The 22,711-nt window shown below is 39.8% G+C and overlaps 1 protein-coding gene across 7 annotated transcripts in view; it reads right to left on the bottom strand.

Annotated features, from left to right (window-relative positions):
- G9a (histone-lysine N-methyltransferase G9a) overlaps positions 1 to 22,711 on the bottom strand; it is a 112,753-nt gene that overhangs the window by 12,321 nt on the left and 77,721 nt on the right. For 6 of the 7 annotated variants that reach the window (XM_068375019.1, XM_068375018.1, XM_068375021.1 and 3 more), the window contains 8 exons: positions 22,286 to 22,394; positions 13,808 to 14,001; positions 12,226 to 12,417; positions 8,502 to 8,528; positions 4,395 to 4,462; positions 3,746 to 3,975; positions 3,268 to 3,440; positions 2,991 to 3,149 (listed from right to left, as the gene is read on the bottom strand). In XM_068375019.1, the coding sequence (XP_068231120.1) occupies positions 2,991 to 3,149; positions 3,268 to 3,440; positions 3,746 to 3,975; positions 4,395 to 4,462; positions 8,502 to 8,528; positions 12,226 to 12,417; positions 13,808 to 14,001; positions 22,286 to 22,394 (1,152 nt within the window). The remainder of the gene's footprint in view (positions 1 to 2,990; positions 3,150 to 3,267; positions 3,441 to 3,745; positions 3,976 to 4,394; positions 4,463 to 8,501; positions 8,529 to 12,225; positions 12,418 to 13,807; positions 14,002 to 22,285; positions 22,395 to 22,711) is intronic. The other variant, XM_068375024.1, reaches the window with a different exon arrangement.

Genomic DNA, 22,711 nt, shown 5'->3' on the forward strand with positions numbered 1-22,711 from the left:
CAGTCTGATAAAATAGGATAAAGCATTCTTTGACATAGGCAAAGATGGTTTCTTAACTGAACACCATAAAGCTTCAGACGGGCCTCGTAAAGGTTTAGTTCGTTTTAAATAGAACTTAAGAGCTCTTACAGGGCATAAGACTCTTTCTAGTTCATTTCCAACCATACGATAAGTTTGGAATATCGAACGATATTGGCCAAGGCCGAGAAGGCAGCTCGTTTTTGGCTAGAAAACCAAGTTGTAGAACATGTAGCCGTTTCGGATGAGATTCCGATGTTCTTGCTGAAGGCATGAATCTCACTGACTCTTTTAGCTGTGGCTAAGCATACCAGGAAAAGAGTCTTTAAGGTGAGATCTTTCAGGGAGGCTGATTGTAGCGGTTCGAACCTGTCTGACATAAGGAATCTTAGTACCACGTCTAAATTCCAACCAGGTGTAACCAAACGACGCTCCTTCGTGGTCTCAAAAGACTTAAGGAGGTCCTGTAGATCTTTATTGTTGGAAAGATCTAAGCCTCTGTGACGGAAGACTGATGCCAACATGCTTCTGTAACCCTTGATAGTGGGAGCTGAAAGAGATCGTTCTTTCCTCAGATATAAGAGGAAGTCAGCTATTTGAGTTACAGAGGTACTGGTCGAGGATACGGATACTGACTTGCACCAGTTTCGGAAGATTTCCCACTTCGATTGGTAGACTCTAAGGGTGGATGTTCTCCTTGCTCTAGCAATTGCTCTGGCTGCCTCCTTCGAAAAGCCTCTAGCTCTCGAGAGTCTTTCGATAGTCTGAAGGCAGTCAGACGAAGAGCGTGGAGGCCTTGGTGTACCTTCTTTACGTGTGGCTGACGTAGAAGGTCCACCCTTAGGGGAAGTGTTCTGGGAACGTCTACTAGCCATCGAAGTACCTCGGTGAACCATTCTCTCGCGGGCCAGAGGGAAGCAACTAGCGTCAACCTTGTCCCTTCGTGAGAGGCGAACTTCTGCAGTACCTTGTTGACAATCTTGAACGGAGGGAATGCATATAGATCTAGATGTGACCAATCTAGGAGAAAGGCACCTATATGAACTGCTGCTGGGTCCGGGATTGGTGAGCAAAATATTGGGAGCCTCTTGGTCATCGAGGTTGCGAAGAGATCTATGGTTGGCTGGCCCCAGGTGGCCCAAAGTCTCTTTCATACATCCTTGTGGAGGGTCCATTCTGTTGGAATTATTTGTCCCTTCCGACTGAGACAAACTGCCATGACATTCAAGTTGCCTTGGATGAACCTCGTTACTAGTGATATGTCTAGACCTTTTGACCGGTGAGGAGGTCCCTTGCGATCTCGTACAACGTCAGAGAGTAGGTCCCTCCTTGAATGGAGATGTACGCCAAAGCCGTGGTGTTGTCCGAGTTCACCTCCACCACTATGCCTTGAAGGAGAGACCTGAAGCTTTTCCAGGCCAGACGTACTGCCAGTAGCTCCTTGCAGTTGAAATGCATTGTCCTTTGACTCGAGTTCCATATTCCCGAGCATTCCCGACCGTCTAATGTCGCACCCCAGCCTACGTCCGATGCGTCCGAGAAGAGAACGTGGTTGGGAGTCTGAACAGTCAGGGGAAGACCCTCTCTTAGGTTGATATAGTCCTTTCACCAAGTCAGACAAGACTTTATCTTTTCGGAAACCGGGATCGAGACCGCTTCTAGCGTCTTGTCCTTTTTCCAGTGAAAAGCTAGATGGTATAGAAGAGGACGGAGGTGTAGTCTTCCTAGTGACACAAATTGATCCACGGATGACAGCGTCCCTACCAGACTCATCCACAGCCTGACTGAGCAGCGTTCCTTCTTCAGCATCTTCTGGATGGATAGCAGGGCTGGGGGCTGATTGTCTTGTTCAGCAACGTCCTCATCAGAGGGTTCCTCATCCGAAACTGATGAGGAAACGGCAACGGAGTGGGCCACGTCTGACTCGCTGAATCCGGTCGCACTGCAAAGTGAAACCGTGATACACTCTCTCTCTATCGTAACGATAGAGCGCATGTTGAACGTCCTGAACGTCAACAACTGCGTAGCATAAAAAACTAAACGTTAGTTCATCTTTGAAAACAGTACGAAGACTATCAAAGAAATTCTTTCATAAAATATTACATTTAAAAAGTTTTAAATCCTTTAAAAGCTAAAGACGATATAAAGGGCTCAATGTTGATTAACTTCGGTTTCCAAGTTAGGACCGCCTACTCTCAGGAAGGTCTATATAAACAAAGCCTTAAAATTTATTTTATATGTTTATAAAAAATGGAAAGTTAATCGAAGAGGCCTAATAAAGGCGGAGAGATATAAAATATATAGAGGAAAATCTATAACGTGATAAGATAATTACTAAAAGCCTAAACACACTTCCGTCTAAGGGAAGGGTCGGCCATTTAAAAGTGAAAGAAAGTCCATACTCTCTTTGTCACCATAATTAAATCTATCCAAAACGAGTTCAAGTTTTGAGATGAAGATAAAACACCTGCATAGCGAAAGCTCAAAACTAGAATAGTGTACTTCACCAATAGTTGTGAAAACAAATCCAGTTAGCAACAGCGAATTAGTAGGTCTTGCCGGTAGCCCGACAGAGAGAAAATTGAGTTCTTTGTTTACATTGAGTACTGAGTACCTGCACGACAGATGGCGCTGTTGAAGTACACCCCCTACCTGCATAGCGATCGCTGGCGGATTTTTAACGTAGAGTTTTCTGTCGAGCAACAGAGTTACAGCTTATATAATCACCGGCTAAGTTAAATATTGAAAAAGTTGTACTCATAATATAATGGGATATTGCTGGCATTCTTATAATCTAAATAGTTTTCCAAAAAATGTAAATTTATCATCTCCGACTTACTGCCAAATATGCAAGGATACTGTACCATAAATAAAATTTGTCCATCTGAAAGTGAAAAAAAATACTGTACGAAAAACAAATGGTACCTTGAATAACCAAGAAATCAAATGGAAAAAAAATTCAAGCGTCTTACAGCGGTGTGTCTCCATGTGCATTCATAGACCGAAGTGAGCAACCTCGATCTAATAACATAGAGCAAATTTGTGTTGAGCCTGAGAATGCTGCCCAGTGGAGAGCAGTATTTTGTTCAACATCACATAGCTGTGGATTACCACCATGGTCCACCAAATACCTGAAATTAAAATAACAGTTGCATCAAGGGCTATTAATTTTTTTAGCACTGTAATTACTGTGCATTCAAATGCAAAACTAATCTAAACAATAAATGACAAAAACAAAAAACTACTTACTTAACAACATTGATAAATCTATTCTCCGAAGCCCAAACTAAAGGTGTCCAGCCTCCTTCATCTTGGGTGTTGATAGAATGACGTGTCAGTCGACCAGAATCCACAATATACTGACAAGCTAAGAAATTACCACATTTTGCAGCCAAGTGAAGGCTGGTCATGCCCTCTTGGTTCTACAAAATAGAAGGAAAAAACAAAAATATAAAATTGATCAAACCTAAGATATACAGTGACAGACAGACAAATGGATAGGCAGATGAAGAAGCAGAGAAAGAAGGTATGACACCCTCCAACATAAAAACAAAAGAATACAATCTCACTTTGTCTGATATTACAAAACAGATTAAATAGTGAATTAACAGCTTACGACATACAACTGATAATGATTTAAATAACAATTATTAAAGCATTAATTCAACATAGTTCTCTAGTCTACAAAATACTAATTCCACACAAAACAACAAATACATTAAGTTACCTTAGCCATGAGTGATGCTCCAGCTTGTACCAAATATTTCACAACATCATTATGACCTTTTGTAATGGCAACCATAAGTGGGGACATTAGTTGCATGTCAACCATATCTAAGGTGGCACCCGCAAGGATGAGGATGTGCACCGCAGCCAGAGCATCATAAGATGCTGCAACATGCAATCCGGTTTGGTTGCCATATTCTTTGACTTTCATATTTGGACTGACACCATGCACTGAAAATAAGTCAAGGCTTTATTAATTTTCATGTCAATAAATAACTACTCTAAAACATATCTGGCAGACCTTGAGAACTGAAAATTTTAGCTTAGTGGCTTGGTTAAACCATCTACTTTTTACAACACCCTCTTTACTTTCACGCCATTTCATTAACTTGAGATGTCCCAGATAAAAACTGTCCAGAGTCACTAATATTTGTACAACTGACAATTCTACACAAACTTCATCTGCCTTTGATCATAAAAAGTAAGAAAAGCACCTATTTGACCAGAGCACTGGAATTCTATTACCATATGGCTGACTGTTAGTGTTTCCTATAACAAACTGTTGTTTGTGAACCTACGGTAGTGTTTTGAATACTGTAACAGATTATGCTAATAAAATACAAAATTCAACAAATATTTGAAAAACTCACCTAAAACATGCAGTAACTTCTCCATGTCATTTTGTTTACATGCCCAATACACACCTTTACCAGAGGGTCTGAAACAAAAGCATCACACAAATTATGAATAAAATAATCATTTTGAAAAGGATTTTCATGAATGAATGCCTATCAAAATACTTATGAAAAACACCAGTGATATAAAATCAAAATGTAAGTTATGGAAGTCTTCAAAACTATAAAACCTTATTCATCGAATTTATATTGTTCTTATATAAATAAGAAAACTAATAAATGTCAGCAAACAGGAAAAGTAAAATAACCAAATTTATTTTGTACAGTACATTACGACTATCATATAAGGTACCATCACAAGACAATTTCAACCTATAACTGTGAGACAGTGATAAAAATACTGTATGAAATTGCCAAATATTAAATCGCAGAAAATCATAGACTGAACAATAAAAAATAACTTTCATGTTCATTACTATACTTCACCTGCATCTCCATAAAAAAAAATCTAATGATAATTTATCTAAGACAATATAGAGTCAAATGTTAATCACTTACATATTTTCTATTCATGCAAATCAATGTCAACTCTAAGTGGAACAGAAGATATGTAATAGTACCCATATATATCAACAAATATAGTTTTCTTAAGCATATAAAACCTACCATGCTTATGATCCTTACTCTCCATTCACATGCAAAACCTTTCAACATATCTAATTATATTACTTATAAAAACATCCATTGTACTAAAATCACTCTTTATGCCAAACAGTGATGGCATTATCACACCATTAATCATACAACAAAACTACAAATTACAGATGAGGTCACTGCTTAAATGTTTCTTTCCATCTAAAATATCCAAATTTCTCAATGTAAGATATTTTGCTTCTGAGGGATACCTGGATATATAAGAATTAATATAATTGCGGTGATCATTGTGACGAGTTCATCTCAATGGTGAGCCCATAAAAGCCTATGTATCATTTACCTTTTGATGAACTGAAAAACATTGGAACAAATATTTATGATACGTACATAAGACCTGTACTACTTAGCTGCTGAGACATGGGTATTGACAAAGAAAATAGAAGAGATTTTGATAAGATATGACCTTAAAAGGCCAATATTCATGGTTAGAGTACAGTGGCCAAGATTCATGGCTGGAATACTGTGGGATCATCATATTATGAACAAGGAATTGACAGAGATATAGCATCCAAAATCTAGGGATAAAACCCAAGGACTTGAAGACCAACATACAGTAGTTTGGATATGTGAAGAGAATGAATGTGGTACAATTGATCAGAAAAGCTGTAAATATGGAAGTGGAAGTTCATGAACAAAGGAATGCGAGATGAAACTCAATGAAAACACATTTCAGACATACCCTTTAAAAGAACTTTTAAATTCAATGTTTTACTATGTTAAATCTCATTTTCAAAGGATGTAACATGCATTCACCATTTGACAAGTAATGTGTGCTTTCTTTCCTCAATTTCAACCTTCAATTTCTATTAAATACTATATTTGCTAAGATAATTACATTAAATCAATTATAATTTTACACCATTTCATCATACTTTCTTTGTATACACAGAAACCAGCCGTATGTTAGATTTGCTCTTACTCTTAGGATAAAGTTTCTCCTCTTGCAACTATCTTCTTAATCAATATATTGCTTCACTTTTAGAATTCCATGAATATAGGATTAAACAATAACTAGACACATAAAAGAGATATTATCACCCCTCAGACAAATAAAAGGAGTAGCACGATATGGTGCCTAATGTAAGGGACCATGTAAGGAATACAATTAATACAACCAAGATAGATGACAGGTAGCCAAAAAGTTGTTAAATTCTCCTTCTAGTGCAAAGAACAAAGAAATAACAAAGTAAGTCATAATCAATCAGACAAAGGAGGAAAAACTCTAGGGAAAACAAATGCCTTTTATCAATAGAGGTAACAATGACTGCCTGGTTTTTCAGATATCTGTAATCCGTACGCTGACTCATATGTTGGTGATCATGAGCTTGGGGTAACAAATACTGCTGTTCATCTTCACGATGCCACAGTTTTCTCACATTAAGGGTCGGTCAGCCAGGCCTTCTGGACCTTCAGTACCGATTACCAACTTCTACGTGATTGAGAATAAGGATATACTGTCAATTGAAGGTATCCTCCTCCCCTTCTGATTCTGACAATCTTTCTCAGTAGAAAAATCCAAGGAAGGCCAGTCGTGAGAAGTCCTGTAAGACACTCCACTCCTGTTGGTTCTTCACGAGGACAGAGCACGAGTCCTTACTCCTTTTAGTTGAACCGTTATTTGTCAGGTTACATTCAGTTGGAATTCTTGCTCCATACTCAGCCTCCAGATAGAAAAACCTCATGCTTTAGATGACTTACAGTCCCCGCAGGCTACGGTCATTCCAAAACCCTCTTTTTCCAGGATGAGAACAAGACTATTCCTTGCTCTTACTATGATCTAGGATTTTGATTGAACAGAGTATAATGTCATGTCCAAGCAAAGAATGAATACCTAGCAATACTGATCAACTGGGAATTTTTCTTTGTACTAGTACTAACCAACTCAAGATAGAGTTGTGCACCTTCTTAGTCAGCAGAAACCATTTAAAGTGCTCATGGCATGGTAGCTAGGTAGAAATGTTTGCAAGGAGAGAGAAGTGAGTTTACTCTCTTCTTCCTCACCAACCAACTCCTACACCCCTTTTCTATTCCCATATTCAGATACTTCTTAGAAGGAATAAGATACACTAGTAGTTGCCTAAGAGGCCTGTCACAAAGATCCTTGGGAATTCTAGCATGTGCTATCCAACAAACACTTCTTCCCAGCACCGTAGGCCAGGTAAGGGTAAGTATACACTGCTTTTAAAGCCACCCTTCTTCTTCGGGAGGGAGTGACAGAGTTCACAGTCTTCTCATTAGCCTCAGCAGGAACTAGAAGTGTCCAGACATTGTTCCTTAAGATGTGGTGAGACCGTTAGCTTGCAGATGTAAGTTTGGTCAGTGGACACCTCTCCCATTTAAAGTAAGAGCTCAAAAGCCGAGCCGTAAGTAGCCTCCTGGTTTATCAACCAGTGTTCTTGGAGCTGAAAGAGTCAAACCACCTTCGCCTCTCTCTACTTTGTAGACATTGCCCATACACCCTTGGACCCTTATTCCTTGGGTTCTGAGGTGGCTGCACAATAGTTATATAGCACTCCTAGCTCCAATATGGGACTTACTATGCCTTCCAACTAAGGTAAAGCATGTGGCATAAGTCTTGAGAAGTATAAAAAACCTGGCACTTCTGCCTTTCTAGGGGATGCAGCTGCTGCAACCATTACACATACACTGGTTAGACATCTAATGCTAGTGAGTTCCACAAAGGAGCACATTTCTTGTAGTGTGTGTGTGCAAAGAAACAACTCGATTCTCCAGATAAGGGGGAGGGTATGTAAGTATCTTACCAAATATTTCTTTTGATATGCCTGGTTTGACATTGCCAATGCTATCTCCCTAAATCCCTTGATTAGCTGTTAGGAGGCTGTTGGAATCACCTTTCTTACTCCTGTATAAGACAAGAAAAGATGTACACCCAGGGTAGAAAAGAACCTTACAATTTATCTCTAAGGGACTTTGTCTCGCCGATGAGTAAGTCTCTCTATTTCAAAGAATGAAAGGTTTGTCTATGTGTAAGAATAAATAACAATTTATAAATAACTTGTATTTTATCCAGTAATACAAAGCAGAGTCCTTTGAATTAAATTTCCAACTTTAACCACCCCTCCGTCCTAGGCCTGATGATAAAAGTGGCTATTCTGAGACAGGCAGGTGGGTGGAGCTTTCCCTCTTGCACCACCTGCCGTTAACCAACTATCTCTTTAAAGAGTCAACAGCCATTCCAGTATCACTAAAGCTATATCCCTATTTCCAAGGACTCAGGCTTGTATAGCTAGAATAAATACAAATTACAATGATAATTGGTTACATTTAATCCATTGACAGCTCAAACTGATAAAAATTTAACCTAAAAACATTTTAAGTGTAAAATTCCAATAAACATAACCTTCCAATTAATCATTAAAAAAAAAAATCAAATTCCTTTTTAGTTACATTGACAGCTCATGTAGTCCTTCCCATCTGAAACAATCAGAAAGACATAGAAATAACAGAGAATTCATGACTAAAGAACAAAAAGGAAAAAAATATACTAAATACCTCTTACAAAATAAACAATGCTAAATTATCCCACCACCAAATACTACAACCCTACACAATTCTTATAAATGCATAATATTAGTTATAAAAATAATAGGATGGTATATACTGATGCAGAGTAGACAGTAGGACGGCTGAAATTAAATATGAAGAAATTTCAACCTCATAATTTTGGTAGTCATGCGTTAACGAGATCCCTACTTACTTTCGTCTTCCAGAAGATCAGATGAATACAAAACCATGAAATAACAATGAAAACACTTGATCAAACTACAATGATATGGCAAATATTCTTGTAATGTAGAATACACAAAAATTTCCAAATAATGATCCTTGTATCAAAATAATATACAACAGAAAGTCAATAATGTATATAACTTAAAATATAAAGATGAACATGAAATGAATACAGAAATGATTCAATCATGTAAAAATGTAAAAAATATATAATCAAGTAACTGAAAAGTTTAACATACACTTAGACTACAGAAAAATTTCATAATTAAGACCCAAAAACTTTAATCATGATAAATAACTAGTAATGCACTAAAAGTACATTTTGGTAATTTACTCCAAATTGAAGTTTAAAAAACTATCAGTTTTAATGGAAACTACAGCTATTTATCAAACAGCCCATTGTTTACTAGTAGGTAATTCAAGTATGGTTTAAGTTCTGTGTGATCAGGCAACAATATAGTTAATCTTTTAAACCAGATGAGAAACTAGAATCTATTGAATGTTACTTTATGAGCTAGCCTTAACGTTTACATTTATAACAGTGAAATAGTGATATACCTTTTTTTAAATTTCAGTGTACTGTAAATGAATGTCAAGTATGAAAAGCAAAATATATATACACTATAGTAAGATTTCACAACCATTCATCCTTGACCCTTTAAGTTAAAGGATGGAGATATATTAAAAAGCAGCAGATATAGATTTCCAGGAAAGTGTAGTTCCTGTCAGAAAAGACCTATGAAATAATGGGAAAAAAGAAAGATGAATACCCACACTTAATAGGAGTTTAAGAAGATATGGTACATAACAGAACAGAGAGAAGTGAACTCATTTAACTTCTAAGCCTATAGGGGGAGGAGCTGACGCAAACAAATGACGATGTTCATATGAAGGATGAACAGAGAGTATAGAATCTGGTTACAGCCTGGGCACCAAGATATAATCAAAATTAAAGAAATGACTGAGCGAGAACCATGATGTAAAATTCTAAAGTAAATAATAAAGTTGAAAGTGAATTCCAAGAAATTTGACCATCTTCATAAATAAGGGCATCAATTTTACCCTCATTCCCTAAATTAGCAAAAGATTACCAACAAAGGTATATCTCCTGATGTTTAAAATGTCTAGAGTAATGCACCACAATGTTTATATAACCTTGCTTCTACCTTCAATACTAGTGTTGTTAAAACCACATTTGACATATCTGAATTAATCAAATTTGCTTTTTTATTGCATTTAATATTTAAGAAAAGTGCTACACTATCTCGGATGAGATGTTTCTAGGTCTGCAACATGACTTGAGTAGATATCACAAGACCGACCAAGGATAAGATTATCCCGAGACCTGTGGGTAAAATCCTGTAGGTAGCAGGCAGCGAAGGTGGTCTCTTGTACCAGAATCCTTCCTTCAGGACTTGTGCCACTGACAGGTTCAAGGCGACCTGAGTTCTAATAAGTTTTATCTTCACAGGACAGAGGAGCAAGTCATCCTGAAACCTGCTTGTAAAGAAGATATGGAGAAGGATTTGATTTTGGAGTGGTGTACTCCAGATCAAAGGAGAGGAAGACCTTCCTTTGTTATAGAAGCCCTTAATCATGACATATGAAATGCCAAGCAGTACGCCTATTCTCAACGCAAAGGCCAAGGCTTGTGAGTAAACTTGGGGTGAAGTCCTAACTGATGTCCTTCCTAAGCTAGTGCAAGGTCTACCTGAAGGACCTGAAAACTTGACTGACATCCCAAAAGGGGGTTGGATTCTTGGAGAAGTAAGACAAACTGGAAGTTCCTGGTCGTATAGGAGCGGGTGCGTTACTTCCCTGCACTTGCTGATATGATCATTCTCGTATTAATAGCTTACTAGTCCTCGATCTTCAGTTTGGCCATAAGAATATGTTTATCGACTGAACATAATTCTTAGATTGCAGTCAAAAGAAAGCAGACTGTCTTGGACCAGGAGCATTACTTCATGGAATTAGAAAGGCGAGTCAATTATCAAGAAAACATAAGGGGCAATTCTCGTTCGAGTAGGCCCCAGAAGAGGTGAGTGTGAATGCTCGAGTTAAAGGTTTGAACTGGTAACTAAAGCCAAGGACAAAGAGTAGGCACTTCCTGTATGATCAATGGATGGTTATCTAGATGCAACATCCTTCTTTCTGATGGCCGACCGAACGGTACTTGCAGCCTTCATTCTAAAGGGAGTGTAAGACGGGGAAGAAGGTCGGTCTCTGGGCCCCAGTCAGCTTTGCCATTGGAAGAGTTGGCTATAATGACCTAAAGAACAGTCTGGAAGATTTTGGTATGCTCTTCTCCTATAAGTTCTTCCGGAATCTAAAGACCATCTGGTAACTGGCTGCAGTGTACGAAATTTCTTGCTTCTACCTAAGAAGACCAATATTGCATTTCAGGTTGAGGAGAAGTATACAATTGCATATAACCAGTGTTCCAACAGGCAATTGGTTAGCCTGATCCTGGAAATGGTTTCAATGGCTCCAGAATCCAGTCCGTGCCTGAGTTTTCTATAAGGTCTCTGTTGTTGGTGCTGGAATTACTAAATCAATGTGGAAGAAGGGCGGCGCCATTTGTCTCTGCTGCCTATTAGTGTGGTCGGTAATGGCAGGAGCAGGAAATTCAAATAATTCTTCCAAGGGAGATCATTTTCAATACAAACACGTCCTGGAATGAGACAAGGCATGGGTAGCGGTAGCAGCATGTGTTAATACTATTCCTCAAGGAGGGAAGGTTCTCAAACTGCACCACTTATTCTCCCGAAGAGAGAGACAAGATAAATGTCAAGGAAGGATGGAGCCCTTTACTCCCACCGGCAGCGAGTGTATTCATTCTAATGAGAAAAAGAGCAAAGGTATCAGGGGAGTGAGAACCTTCGACAAGTACCAATATGTCTATTTAGGGATAGGCACGTTCCAAGTACATATCACTGCAACTCGCAAACAAGGTGAGATCGTAATAGAATCCCTTCTCCAAGCGAGAATGTTCTCGGTACCACACTCTCATGGGGAGAGAATCGGTGAGGACTAACTTATACATTAATTTATTATGTCCAGGAAGGAGAACGAAGGGAAGAGCTCTTCGTTCCTACCAGCAGTGCATGTGCCCATTCTTGTGAGAAACTGAACACAGGTAGCAGGTGTATGAACATCCATGTTCCGATACAGCTACTTATGGATGGTTATTTTCCAAGTACATAGCAACGTAACTCGTGATCAAGTTGAGAACTTACTATGATCCCATCCCCAATAAAATCTAGATTCCTCCTCTATTTTTCTAATTCTTAAAGATTGGAAAGCTTCAAGGATATATACCTGTAGCACCTTCATCTTCATCTAAAGTTACCGAAAATATACAGAGTGCACTTTAACTCACTTGATATTGAAAGATTTTCCAGAGTTGATTGATCGTATAGCTTCCTGAACCTTCTGACGGTGAAGTCCCAGGGGAAGCTTATGTGCTGAAATAACTGTGCCATTCAATTCTAAAGTTGGCTCATCTTCGGGTATTTTATCTGGGTCAGCAGGTTCTTCCTCCATCTTTGACCACGTCATTCTTGCAGAACTCCTGGAAAGATTATAACTTGGTGAAAAAGATATCTTGTTTTCTTAAAAACTCCTCCAAAAATAGAACACACACATTACTGAATTTATGCATTAGATATACATTGGCATCTATAAATGTATAAAAAAATCCAGTTCATAGTATTAGTTTAGTTTAGGCTCAAATTCTGTACCTTGTTAAGAGGGGGCAAATTGAGGGAACCACACTGTAAAGTACACAATGAGAGTTTGGACAGCAAGATGGAAGAAAGGAAGAGAGAACAGAGATAAGGAAGAAGGCTAAAAGGTGGGAGCAGCTAGAGACCAACTGAACATTGTGAAAGGGAAGAATGGAAGTTGACAGACAGCAAAATTTTTCATCTCTAATAACAAGTATAACTAAAAAAAAAGGGTGGTACTATAATGTGATTCCTACCCTCATTTTCTGTGCCTACCTCAATATGGGGATTCAAATCTACTATCGGGTGATTCCTACCAAGGGTACAGAACCTAACAAACCCACCTAACCTAACCTAGTAGTTCCCAGGTCACTACCCCTAACTGGGGGGCAGGCCACCAGAACCTCAAATCTACTATAAGGTGATTCCTACCAAGGGTACAGAACCTAACAAACCCACCTAACCTAACCTAGTAGTTCGCAGGTCACTACCCCTAGCTGGGGGGCAGGCCCCCGGAACCCCCTTCCCAGGTCCCAGGTCCCAGCCCCTAGCCGGGGGGGCCAAGATCACCGGACCCCCCTTCCCAGGTCACAACCTGCTGGTTAGACAGCAATATTTAGATTTTGAAGAAAAAGCAAGGAGTTCCACACCATCTACTCCATGGGCACTTGGATGAACACTGCTGGCATGTTTTGAAAGGAGATCAAGACCACTTTATAGCAATCTTAGGCAACATTAAACAAGTTTTTGTTAGATAATTTTTTTTTATTAAATTAGGGCTTCAATTTTGTAATACTGACGCCAGAAGTTACTTCTGATTGTTTAAAGTGCGTTTCAGAGATTTTTCAGCATGTTTTATAGAATAGAATAGATTAAAAGTGTCAAAAAGTATGTTTGATCTATCCTACTTAGGTAGGAATCACCTCATACCCAAAAAATGGGGTAAGAATCACACTATAGTAGAATCCTGATGGTAGGAATCACACTATAGTAGCACCAAAAAAAAAAAAAAAAAAAAAAAAAAAAAAAAAAAAAAAAAAAAAAGAGCTGCAGAGCTGCATGCATTTTATTTCTTTTATACTATACGAGTACTAGTATTGCAGAGGTTAGCTCAGAATATCAGCATTTGATGACTTAATCAACAACAACAAAAACTTGTATTGTAACTAATGATACAAGAACTTGAAAGTATAATGCGAGAATTTAAAATTTTTCTCAAAACAGTGCAATACTTACTCCTTTCTCTCTTGTTGCTGCTTTAGATATATAACAGGTTTCCTGTTCATTTTCAACTCTAACTGAACTTCTGTAGGGGGAAGGTCACTTCCACAATGGGGACACAGAGATGATTTTGCCAGAACTAGTCCACAAAGTTTATGGTAATGGTGGCGTACACCGTTCTTGTCCCATCTACATTCATTAAAGACACCCTATGGAAGAATTTAAGAAATTTGAAACATAAGTACAAGTTGCTATTTTATATAAAAAATGTACTCGCCAATCAATGTGACAATGAAAAAAAATAATTACAATTTTCTCATTGATAAAATTAAATACACTCACTACCAAGGCACAGGCAAAAGTGAAATATACCCAAGCAAGATAAAGGAGTACATCTTGAAAAAAAATTGTGCTTGCATTCTGTATGAAAATTAAATGACTAAAAAGAAATCACCCTGGGCAACTTTGAAAATACATAGAAAACCCCTTGAAAAGCTATTAACTCAAAAATATAAAATCTTGCACACCAAGAATGTAAATAAAATTTTAAGAGATTACAGTTGACCAATATATAAATATCTTTATATTAATTAAACGATCATGCATTATAATCGATTATATATACATGACTCGATACTGCAATTATGACCAAACTAGCTCCTTTACAAAAACACAGTTGCAATCACTATTATAGAAGGGTGAATAAAAGCCTTCATGAAACTACATGAATACATTAAATACCCTGAAACGTGGATGGAAGAGAATATTTCTCTATACATTGATTAATATAATTTATACAGTATAGTACTGTAGTTGATTTACATATACAGGTACAGTAGTACCTCAGGTTACAAGTTTCATTTATTCTGGGAGGGAATGAGCTCACACCCTTAAATTCTCATAATCTAAAATAATTTTTGGCTATCACTAACTGAATCCCTTAACCCTTTTACCCCCAGGCTATTTGGAAATTTCCAACCCTTAACCCCCAGGGGATTATTTTTTTCCCAGCACATTTTGCAGTATATATTTTTTAAATTGCTCTAACAGCCTTAATTTTTGTCATAGAGAGGTCAGGTTGGTCTCATTCTCTTGGAAAATGCCTGAACTTCTCAAAAAATTATCAAAAATATGAAAAAAAAAAATTTTAGAGCATTTTTTTGCAAGGATGTACCAGTACGTCCATGGGGGTAAAGGGGTGACTTTTGTGAAACGTACCAGTACGTCCTTTGGGGGTAAAAGGGTTAATATATGCTTTCTGGAAAATTGAGGTATACGTAATCTAGAGCAATTTATAGTCCACATTGTACATAGTTAAAGTACTGTACATGTATGAACAGTATAAGCAAATACTTTCAAGTGCATAACACCATTTCATAACATTTTGAGTCTCTACATCTAGAACATTAAATGATGGTATCAAAACATTATTTATACAAAAGACCATGAGAAGAATTTTCATTAAATTATCTTAAATGGTCAAAACCGAATGAAATAATCAAAATATCCAATACCGGAAAATCTTTACATAATAAAAATAAAAATAAAAAATGGTTTCATGTGTAATTAATTTTAGTAACTCCATTATTTGCTCAGAATAAGGAAATACAGTAGAGTAACTCCTTTACATTCTTAAAAAAAAAAAAATAAATAAATAAATAAATAAATAGAAAAAAAATAAGAAAAAAAAAATATATAAATATAAATAAATAAATTTAGAAATTCCGTGGCTTCAAGTCATTAATTTTAGTAACTCCTTTATATGCTCAGAAAATGTTATTTTCCTTAGTAAAATAAATTTTTGAATATACTTACCCGATGATCATGTAGCTGCAACTCTGTTGCTCGACAGAAAAAACCTACGGTCGGGATACGCCAGCGATCGCTATACAGGTGGGGGTGTACAACAACAGCGCCATCTGTCGAGTAGGTACTCAGGTACTTCTTGTCAACAAGAACCAATTTTCTCCTCGGTCCACTGGGTCTCTATGGGGAGGAAGGGAGGGTCCTTAAATTCATGATCATCGGGTAAGTATATTCAAAAATTTATTTTACTAAGGAAAATAACATTTTTCAATATTAATCTTACCCGATGATCATGTAGCTGATTCACACCCAGGGGGGTGGGTGGAGACCAGCATACATGTTAACATAAGAAGCTAAGTATCCCGTATTTCATTTTAGCAGTTATTCAAAATAACAAACATAAAATAAATAAGTACCTGGTAAGGAAGACGACTTGAACAATTACTCTGCCTTTTTAAGTACGTCTTCCTTACTGAGCCTCGCGATCCTCATAGGATGCTGAGCGACTCCTAGGAGCTGAAGTATGAAGGGTTGCAACCCATACTAAAGGTCCTCATCAAAACCTCTAATCTAGGCGCTTCTCAAGAAATGATTTTGACCACCCGCCAAATCAAGTAGGATGCGAAAGGCTTCTTAGCCTTCCGGACAACCCAAAAATATTTCAAGAGAAAGATTAAAAAGGTTCTGGAATTAGGGAATTGTAGTGGTGGAGCCCCCACCACTACTGCACTCGTTGCTACGAATGGTCCCAGAGTGTAGCAGTTCTCGTAAAGAGACTGGACATTCTTAAGATAAAAGACGCGAACACTGATTTGCTTTTCCAATAGGTTGCGTCGAATATACTTTGCCGAGATCTATTTTGTTCAAAGGCCACGGAAGTTGTGACAGCTCTAACTTCGTGTGTCCTTACCTTCAGCCAAGCTTGGTCTTCCTCATTCAGAAGGGAATGAGCTTCTCGTATTAACAGTCTGATAAAATAGGGTAAAGAATTCTCTGACATAGGCAAAGATGGATTCTTAACTGAACACCATAAAGCTTCAGACGGGCCTCTTAAAGGTTTTTAAAATAGAACTTAAGAGCTCTTACAGGACATAATACTCTTTCTAGTTCATTTCCAACCATACGATAAGTTTGGAATATCGAACGATATTGGTCAAGGCCGAGAAGGCAGCTCGTGTTTGGCTAGAAAACCAAGTTGTAGAACATGTAGCTGTTTCGGATGAGAATCCGATGTTCCTGCTGAAGGCATGAATCTCACTGACTCTTTTAGCTGTGGTTAAGCATATCAGGAAAAGAGTCTTAAAGGTGAGATCTTTCAGGGAGGCTGATTGAAGTGGTTCGAACCTGTCTGACATAAGGAATCTTAGAACCATGTCTAAATTCCAACCAGGTGTAACCAAACGACGCTCCTTCGTGGTCTCAAAAGACTTAAGGAGGTCCTGTAGATCTTTATTGCTGGAAAGATCTAAGCCTCTGTGACAGAAGACTGATGCCAACATGCTACTGTAACCCTAGATAGTGGGAGCTGAAAGAGATCGTTCTTTCCTCAGATATAAGAGGAAGTCAGCTATTTGAGTTACAGAGGTACTGGTCGAGGATACGGATACTGACTTGCACCAGTTTCGGAAGATTTCCCACTTCGATTGGTAGACTCTAAGGGTGGATGTTCTCCTTGCTCTAGCAATCGCTCTGGTTGCCTCCTTCGAAAAACCTCTAGTTCTCGAGAGTCTTTCGATAGTCTGAAGGCAGTCAGACGAAGAGCGTGGAGGCCTTGGAGTACCTTCTTTACGCGGGGCAGACGTAGCAGGTACACCCTTAGGGGAAGTGTTCTGGGAACGTCTACTAGCCATCGAAGTACCTCGGTGAGTTATTCTCTCGCGGGCCAGAGGGAAGCAACTAGCGTCAACTTTGTCCCTTCTTGAGAGGCGAACTTCTGCAGTACCTTGTTGACAATCTAGAACGGAGGGAATGCATATAGATCTAGATGTGACCAATCTAGAAGAAAGGCATCTATATGAACTACTGCTGGGTCCGGGATAGGTGAGCAAAGTATTGGGAGCCTCTTGGTCATCGAGGTTGCGAAGAGATCTATGGTTGGCTGGCCCCAGGTGGCCCAAAGTCTCTTGCATACATCCTTGTGGAGGGTCCAATATGTTGGAATTATTAGTCCCTTCCTACTGAGACAATCTGCTATGACATTCAAGTTGCCTTGGATGAACCTCGTTACTAGTGAAAGTCTAGACCTGTTGAACAGGAGAGGAGGTCTCTTGCGAACTCGTACCATGTCAGAGAGTAGGTCCCTCCTTGCTTGGAGATGTACGTCAAAGCAGGGTGTTGTCCGTGTTCACCTCCACCACTTTGCCTTGAAGGAGAGACCTGAAGCTTTCCCAGGTCAGACGTACTGCCAGTAGCTTCTTGCAGTTGAAATGCATTGTCCTTTGACTCGAGTTCCATAATCCCGAGCATTCCCTACTGCCTAATGTCGCACCCCAGCCTACGTCCGATGCGTCCGAGAAGAGAACGTGGTTGGGAGTCTGAACAGTCAGGGGAAGACCCTTTCAAAGGTTGATAAAGTCCTTTCACCAAGTCAGACCAGACTTTATCTTTCCGGAAACCGGGATCGAGGCCGCTTCTAGCGTCTTGTCCTTTTCCAGTGAAAAGCTAGATGATACAGAAAAGGACGGAGGTGTAGTCTTCCAAGTGACACAAATTGAACCACGGATGACAGTGTCCTAACCAGACTCATCCACAGCCTGACAGGACAGTGTTCCTTCTTCAGCATCTTCTGGATGGATAACAGGGCTGGGGGTTGATCGTCTTGTTCAGCAATGTCCTCATCAGAGGGTTCCTCATCCGAAACTGATGAGGAAACGGCAACGGAGTGGGCAACGTCTGACTCGCAGAATCCGGTCGCCCTGGTGGATGCGTGACGGAGCCGGACACAAGATCATGGTACTGCTGCACAGTCTGTGAACTGTCAACCATGGGGACGCGAGGAAGAACAGTGTCAACCCGAAACTGTCTAGACTGTCTGGGTTGTGCAGTCAACCCCCTACCGGGTTGCTGAGGTTGCCGCACTGCGTCACAACAAGTCACCTCTGCTGGTTGTTGAACGTCTTCCTAGTGACACACTGAACGTCCACAACCACCTCCGAGAGTCGCTTAACGTCAACGTGTGACTGGCAACCCACACTGGGTCGCACCGGTGGAGGAACCACCTCAACTGGCGGACGTGAGTAGGATACCTCAGCGTCAACAGGGCGTACAACCAACCGGTAGGAAGGTTGTTGGCTAGGAGGTTCTTCTCCGTAAAAAATCCTCTATCAAGGACACAAGCTTGGACTGCATGTCTTGCAACAAAGCCCATTAGGGTCTATGGGAGCAGGTGTGGCAACAGACGGGGTTAGCGACCGAAGCGGAACCATTTACCATCCCTGGAAGCCTTGTTATGCTTTAATTAAAGTCCATAGGAGGCTAAGCAGCTTAAGGCTCCTCTCCAAATGACAGAGTCCTCAAAGGAATATCAGAAGGAGGGAGAACAGCACTTTCTCATCTACAGGAACCATGTCCGAGAAAAGCTAGGTTATCTCAGTGAGGGTCTCACTGGTGCCTAAGCAGCAGACCAGAAGGCAACGTTATGTAACTGCTTGACAGTCTGTGAACTGTCAAAAACTGAACTGTCAACCACAACAGGTGCGTGAGGACATACAGCACTGGTGCATTAGTAGCAGACCAGAAGGCAACGTCATGTAACTGCTTGACAGTCTGTGAGCTGGCAACAACCAAAGCTGTGTGGGGAAGCCTCAACTCCTGACTGACTAGTCTGCTGCGGGCGAGTGGCGGTAACCACAGTGGGTTGCGGAGGCTGACACACCGTGTCAAAACACGGCAGCTTGTGGTAGCTCACGCACGGCAACGGAGTGCTCCGTGTGTCTGTGGGAGTCAGCATGCGTCTGGCAGGGTAGACTGCGCATGGGTGGAGGAGCTCTCACAACAAGAGTGTGGGAGCAGGCAGCCATGCTGGGCGCACAACCGTGGCAGGTTGTAGGCAAACGGGTGCATCGTCAACCTTCTCCGCAGTCGGAGTGTGGGAGCAGGCAACAACCAAAGCGGAGTGGTGGTGCGTGGTGGGGACTGCCGTGGGTTGCGGAATCTAACGCATCGCGTCAAAACACGGCAGCTTGACTCCACCTTCCCACTGCTGATGCGGTAGCTCACGCATGTTAACGGAGGGAGCCGCATGTCGGCTAACGTTAACATGCGTCTGGCAGGGTCGATTGCGCATCGGAGGTGGAGCTCTCCGCAGCCGGAGTGTGGGAGCAGGCAGCCTCAGCGTGAGCTGGGCGCACAACCGTGGTAGGTTGTAGGCTAACGAGAGCAGTGTAAACCTTCTCCGCACGAAACTCCTGCATAACCGCAGCTAACTGAGTCTGCATAGACTGCAGTAAAGACCACTTAGGGTCTACAAAAAAAACGGCAACAAACGGAGCTACTGTCCGTTGTGACTGAGGGTCTAAAACAGCTGGTGCGGCAACAGACGGAGTTACTGCCTGTTGCGGTACCACCTTGCCTCTCTTGGGAGGTGTGCAGTCGTCGGATGACTGCAGCGAGTCCGAACTGACCCAGTGGCTACACCTAGGCCGTTGGACTTGCGCGGAAGGGACCGACTTGCACTTAAAAGCTGCAAGATTTGGTCCATGGTTTCTACGAGAAACCTCTTCCGCAGACGAGGAATAAATGGGCTCTCTCGTCTTTGTGTGGGTGGGGCGATCTCACGTCGGCAACGTGTGTAGATACGCCCGAAACCACGGAGGGAAAAACGTCTGTTCGTCGATCAAGGCCTGTGGAACCCATAAGTCGTTCGACATTACTTCTCCCCTGGGCTTGGGAGCTTGTAAGAGGTATCGGACTAGGTGAACAACTGGCACGAACAGACGAACCCTCGGACGCAACACTGTAACACTTTGCGCATATCACTTTATCACTTTTGATTTTCTGTTTGCACTTATTTCACTGAAATCGAAACTTTAACTGATTTCTACCTGAAACACGCAATCCTATCCTTCATTAAAAGGTAGTAATTGCGAAAACAGTTTTACAATGCAACAGAAAAACATAAATAAAGATAAAGAATTCAGTGGCTGGAAAAGAGACTAAACACTAGATCAAATAAACTACGTTTACAATCTCTCACCGCATAAAGCCTGGGAACAAGAATAAAACTCTAGAAACGTTTTACCTTCTTCCCCTACAGCGACTAGGAAGAAGAGTAAAAAACGAATTCAGTGGCTGGAAAAGAGACTAAACACTAGATCAAATAAACTACGTTTACAATCTCTCACCGCCTAAAGCCTGGGAACAAGAATAAAACTCTAGAAACGTTTTACCTTCTTCCTCTACAGCGACTAGGGAGAAGAGTAAAAAACGAGAACAACGTTACCCGCTTGAACGAAACGTTTATTCTCCTCTCTCTCCCTCCGTCTCTATCTCTCTCTCTCTTCTCTCTTGACTTAGCACCTGAGAGAAGAGCCCAATTATATATCGTTAAAACATGTTATTTGCTAAAAGGAACTGAAAGGTTTCCCAAATAAAAAGTTCCTTTATTTAGAATTTAAAACCATTTAAGCTAAGAAAGAATGAACGAAACGCTAGAATCGGTTTACTCTTACTGCAACGTGAAACCGTGAAACACTCTCTCTCTATCGTAACGATAGAGCGCATGTTGAACGTTCTGAACGTCAACAACTGCGGAGACTAAAAAACTAAACGTTAGTTCATCTTTGAAAACAGTACGAGACTATCAAAGAAATTCTTTCATAAAACATTAAAATTAAAAAGTATTAAATTCTTAAAAGTTGAATACGATATGACGGGCTCAATGTTAATTAACTTCGGTTCCAAGTAAGGACCGCCTACTATTAGGAAAGGTCGCATATAAACAAACATAAAAATTACTTTTTATAAGTTTATAATAAATGGAAAGTTAATCGAAGAGGCCTATCAAGGCGGAGAGATATAAAATAAATAGATCTATAACTTGTTAAGCAAAATTACCAAAAACCTAAACACACTTCCGTCTAAGGGAAGGGTCGGCCATTTAAAAGTGAAAGAGAGTCCATACTCTCTTCGTCACCATAATTAAATCTATCGAAAACGAATTCAAGTTTTGAAATGAAGATAAAACCCCTGCATAGCGAAAGCTCAAAACTGGAATAGTGTACTTCACCAAATCGTTGTGAAAACAAATCCAGTTAGGGACGGCTTATTTAGTAGGTCCTGCCATTGGCACGACAGAGGAAAAATTGGTTCTTGTTGACAAGATGTACCTGAGTACCTACTCGACAGATGGCGCTGTTGTTGTACACCCCCACCTGTATAGCGATCGCTGGCGTATCCCGATCGTAGGTTTTTTCTGTCGAGCAACAGAGTTGCAGCTACATGATCATCGGGTAAGATTAATATTGAAAAAAGGACAATATAGTAGAGTAACTTCTTTACATATAGAATTACTAAAAAAGAAAACAAAAGAAATCCCATGGTTTCAAGAGTCGTTAATTTTAACAACACCATTACCTGCTTAGAATAAGGGAAATACAGTAATCACATAGGACTAAGAGTTAAAAGATCTTTAAAAAAGTTATATATGACCAATTCTGAACTTGTAAAACAGCATAACACAGTCCTTACCTGTGTACAGAAGAGACCGCACCAGGGGCAACAATTGTGAAGTCTTAACCGATGTCTGTGGATGTCACATAAAAGCATGAAGGGGATCTTGTCACTGACACGAACATACCTGAAACATAACACTGCATCAACTACCATATTTAAATACATGATAACCCTGAAAAATATAATACCCAGTACTTGGATAGTAAACAGATTTATAATGAGCTTAGGCTATCTTGTTTTTTTTTGTCAGTCAATTCTATATATAAAAAAAAAAACATTTTACATAACCAGCTGTAAGTGGATTAGTTAATAAATATAATTTTCTAATATTATTCAACGTACACATTTAGCGAATTGTTAATATGAAAGCCATATTTTCAGGAACACTTATATACAGTACCTATATATTTAACATACATACAATTTACAAAAAAAAAATTA

This window comes from Palaemon carinicauda, chromosome 6, assembly GCF_036898095.1.
Source record: "Palaemon carinicauda isolate YSFRI2023 chromosome 6, ASM3689809v2, whole genome shotgun sequence".
Lineage (NCBI taxonomy): Eukaryota > Metazoa > Arthropoda > Malacostraca > Decapoda > Palaemonidae > Palaemon > Palaemon carinicauda.